Below are 3,675 nucleotides of genomic sequence, written 5' to 3' on the forward strand. Positions count from 1 at the left end.
AGTATACATAAGGATTATCACTGCTCTTATTGTTATTGGGAGGAGTTAGCGGAGATGCAATTTATTTCGTTTATGTTAATTGTGTATGTGCGCGTTGTAACGGGTGTTCTATGTTTTCGTTCAGTAAAGTATTTGGGAGTTCTATTTCATACATTGGGTTCACTGCATATTATTCGGTGGATATAATTGCTCGTACCACATTCTTATTATAGAATGAATACATAAGTCAGAAACTCATACAAATACACACACACACATATACATACACATACCAATATATATATATATATATATATATTGGTATGTGTACCCACTAGGGCTTCCAATGGAAAAAGTAGACATCATTACCGCCATGCCCTCGGTAACCGTGAACGCCGTCGTCCTTTACGATCCAGTTGCAGTATCGAGGACAGAAGCCTTTGTCTCTCTTGGCGTTGAAAACAGTGAAAGACCCCGAGCCAACCAGGGTGTCGAAGCTGCAGAAGAACAGCGTGGTCTCCTTGAAGTTCACACGGAACGTCCAATCCCACGACTGCCCGGCCGTTAATATCCGATCTCCGAGGTCATCGTCCTTCGACTTGCAGTGCATCCTGAGCTGCTTCCCCTGCGTCAACCCGTTTGTGATTGTTACCGTCGTCGGAAATACCCACCACTTGTCAGGATGCACTGATCCCAAGACCGTTGTCATCATCATCGAGGCTAGTATAATAGTCAAGCCCAGACTAAACGACTTCATGCTGTGTTTCTGTTGTAATCTGCTTATGGATTTCTTCCCTATTTATATTCTGTTGTATTAGATAGTGGATTGGATAAATAGTGGATATGATAGATGCGCTATTAATACTAAAGATATTATACTAAACAAATGATTTTGTCTTTTTCTTAGATATAGTCATAAGCATGTGTCCATTAACTTCATCTCTAGGATTTCTTACCCTTTTTAATCATTTATTACTATAATGAGATATCTAACTTGGATTATAATGTTTATGTCTAATTGGAGATATCCTGTGGAACCTAGAGTATCATTCACTACTACAAATGTTATATTATACAACCCATTTTCTACAACGCTTAAAATAAGTGTTGTAAAAACTAGAGATTCTACAACGCTTAACATAAGCATTGTAGAATTGGTGTTAATTGGTGTTTCTACAACGCTTATGGTTAAGCATTGTAGAAACTTGATGTATCTACAACGCTTGTGGTTAAGCATTATAGAATTAAATATATCTCAGATTTCCCACAACGCTTAGACTATTCGTTGTAGAATCCTCGCCGCGGCGACACGTGTTTTATGCCGCGGCGATAACTTTCTACAACGCGTAGTCCAAGCGTTGTAGATGGACGTAATTCGCCGCGGCGAGACTTTCTACAACGCTTAATATAAGCGTTGTAGAAGCCATTCGCCGCGGCAAGGAAGGAATCTCCCCGTGGCAAGATGCTTCTACATTGGTTATAATATCTGTTGTATGAGCACCTCGCCGCGGCAAAGACATATTATCGCCGCGGCGAGGCGTTTTAGGTTTTCACTATAAAAGGCGGTTTTCAATTTTTTTCTCATTTTTTTCAAAACACAAACACGAGACAACCATTTTCGGCCGATTCTGTCCAGATTTTTTCTTCCAAAATCCCTCGCCACGTCCTCGCCACCCCGAAATCTCGCCGTCGCCTTGTCCTCGCCGCCATCTCTCGCTCGCCACGTCCTCTCTCTCTCTGTCTTTAACATTGTAAGGTATGATTTTCTATGTTTTTTTAAGGTGTTTATTGATTTAATTTTGTGTTGTCGATATGGATTTCGTGTTGTTGATATGGATTAACTACTACAAAACAAGGATTCTACAACGCTTAAAAACCGTTGTGGAATGATTCTACAACGCTTGTCAAGCGTTGTAGAATCCTGCGTTGTAGAAGCTTCTACAACGCTTAAATATCCGTTGTAGAATCCAAGGGGCTTCTACAACGCTTCAACATCCGTTGTAGAATCCAAGAGGTTTCTACAACGCTTAAATATCCGTTGTAGAATCACCCTTTCTACAACGGATATCTAAGCGTTGTGGAACCTCCTACAACGGTATACATCCATTGTGAAATTTCTAAATAATTAAAAAATCCCCGCAGCGGCGACATAGAATTTTCGCCGCGGCGAGATTTTTATACAACGGATATTACATCCGTTGTAGAATCAACTCGCCGCGGCGAATATTAAACGTCGCCGCAGCGGGAATTTCGCCGCGGCGACGTCAAATCTTAGCCGCGGCGACATGATTCTACAACGGATAATTATGCGTTGTAGAAAGGTGATGAATTTTTTTTAAAAAAACTCGCCGCGGCGAAGAAAAAATCTCGCCGCGGCGAGACTAAGATTTCTAATTTGCCTGCTCTCGGTATCTTTTCTCGCCGCGGCGAATAATATTTCTCGCCGCGGCGAGAAGTATAGTTCGCCGCGGCTAGAATATTTTTTTTTTCAATCCAAAATCTGTTTTTACACGATATACTAGCACCTGAAAATAATCTTCAATACCAAAAATAATATCCTCATCTTCAAAACATTCAAAATCTAATATATACATCTACAACCAAGCCATAATTCAATAAAAAAAACTAGCTAATCATCACAGTTAATAAATGTTTGTACATAACTTACCCATTCTTCCCTAACTCTCTCTAAATCCTCATTTGTATAGGATTTCTTATTTTCTAATTTTCCTACACCTCCTACGACTATATCACGCATATAAGAAATCACAAAATACCCGCATTCCGTGTTTCCCGTTTGTCTCGGAGCGTCCCAAGCCTTGATGTACGTTGATTGCCCGTTACTATGGGCGTGTTGATGCTCGAGCTTGAAATCAACAAGAACCCTATATAACACGGAGATTATAAGAGAAAAAACATCTAGAACGATTTATAATAAAAATTATTTAAGAAATCAAAATATTACCTTTTTATCAATCGATTTAAATCGATTAGGATTTTATTTCTCAACGGGTCAAAGAACATAGCGCTATTTCTCCAAAGGTCGAGGACAACGAGCATCCAATGCGCACCTTTGTTATACGGAATCAAAACTAGTTCACCAAATTTGCAATGTCGTACCACGTTTCCAACGTCCTTGACTCGTTTTGACAAATAAGCCTCCTCGTCGTCATTTTCAATGTACGAACTTAAGCTCGAATTTTTAAAACAATAATTTCGAGTCTTCTTCGCCTTTTCTAGCCTCGAGCGTAGATAGCCATGACAAACAAATATTTTGTTGATCAAAACACTAAATATTGAATATTGATATTAAAAAACGCATATAAAGAAAACTCTTACTCCATATAAACCGTTATGCTCCCCGCGCCAATTTCCAAGTATTTCAAAAAATCGGAAACGTCTTCAAATGACACCGGAATCGGGATAGCCGCGAGACTTGGACTAACATTGACCATAATCACATCCCCTTCCGGTAACATTACTTTGTTGGCATGTTGAGCGAGCAATCGATACTTGGGATTAATCACCTTGTACGAAATCTTCTTAGCATCATCGATGCTAGCTTCACTCTCAAAACCGAGCTTTGAGAGTTGTTTGACAACCGGACCGCAACTCTCTATTCCCGTGTCCATTTCTATGAGTCTCTTCGGCCACGAGACAAACCCGCCTATAGCATCTTCAATGGTTTGAGCTTCT

General features: G+C 39.9%; 1 protein-coding gene across 1 annotated transcript; it reads right to left on the reverse strand.

Moving 5' to 3' along the window:
* Nucleotides 1-313: 313 nt before the first annotated feature.
* LOC149393769 (S-protein homolog 6-like) lies at nt 314-736 on the reverse strand. Its single transcript, XM_089618153.1, has one exon. The coding sequence runs from the start codon at nt 734-736 to the stop codon at nt 314-316; it is 423 nt and encodes a 140-aa protein (XP_089474279.1).
* Between the last annotated feature and the right edge of the window lie 2,939 nt (nt 737-3,675).

This window comes from Urtica dioica, chromosome 6, assembly GCF_054948205.1.
Source record: "Urtica dioica subsp. dioica isolate 48M chromosome 6, U.dioica_male_clone48M_v1_H2, whole genome shotgun sequence".
NCBI lineage: Eukaryota > Viridiplantae > Streptophyta > Magnoliopsida > Rosales > Urticaceae > Urtica > Urtica dioica.

Coding starts and splice junctions, on each gene's coding strand:
- LOC149393769 (XM_089618153.1), bottom strand. CDS start 736: ATGAAGTCGTTTAGTCTGGGCTTGACTATTATACTAGCCTCGATGATG.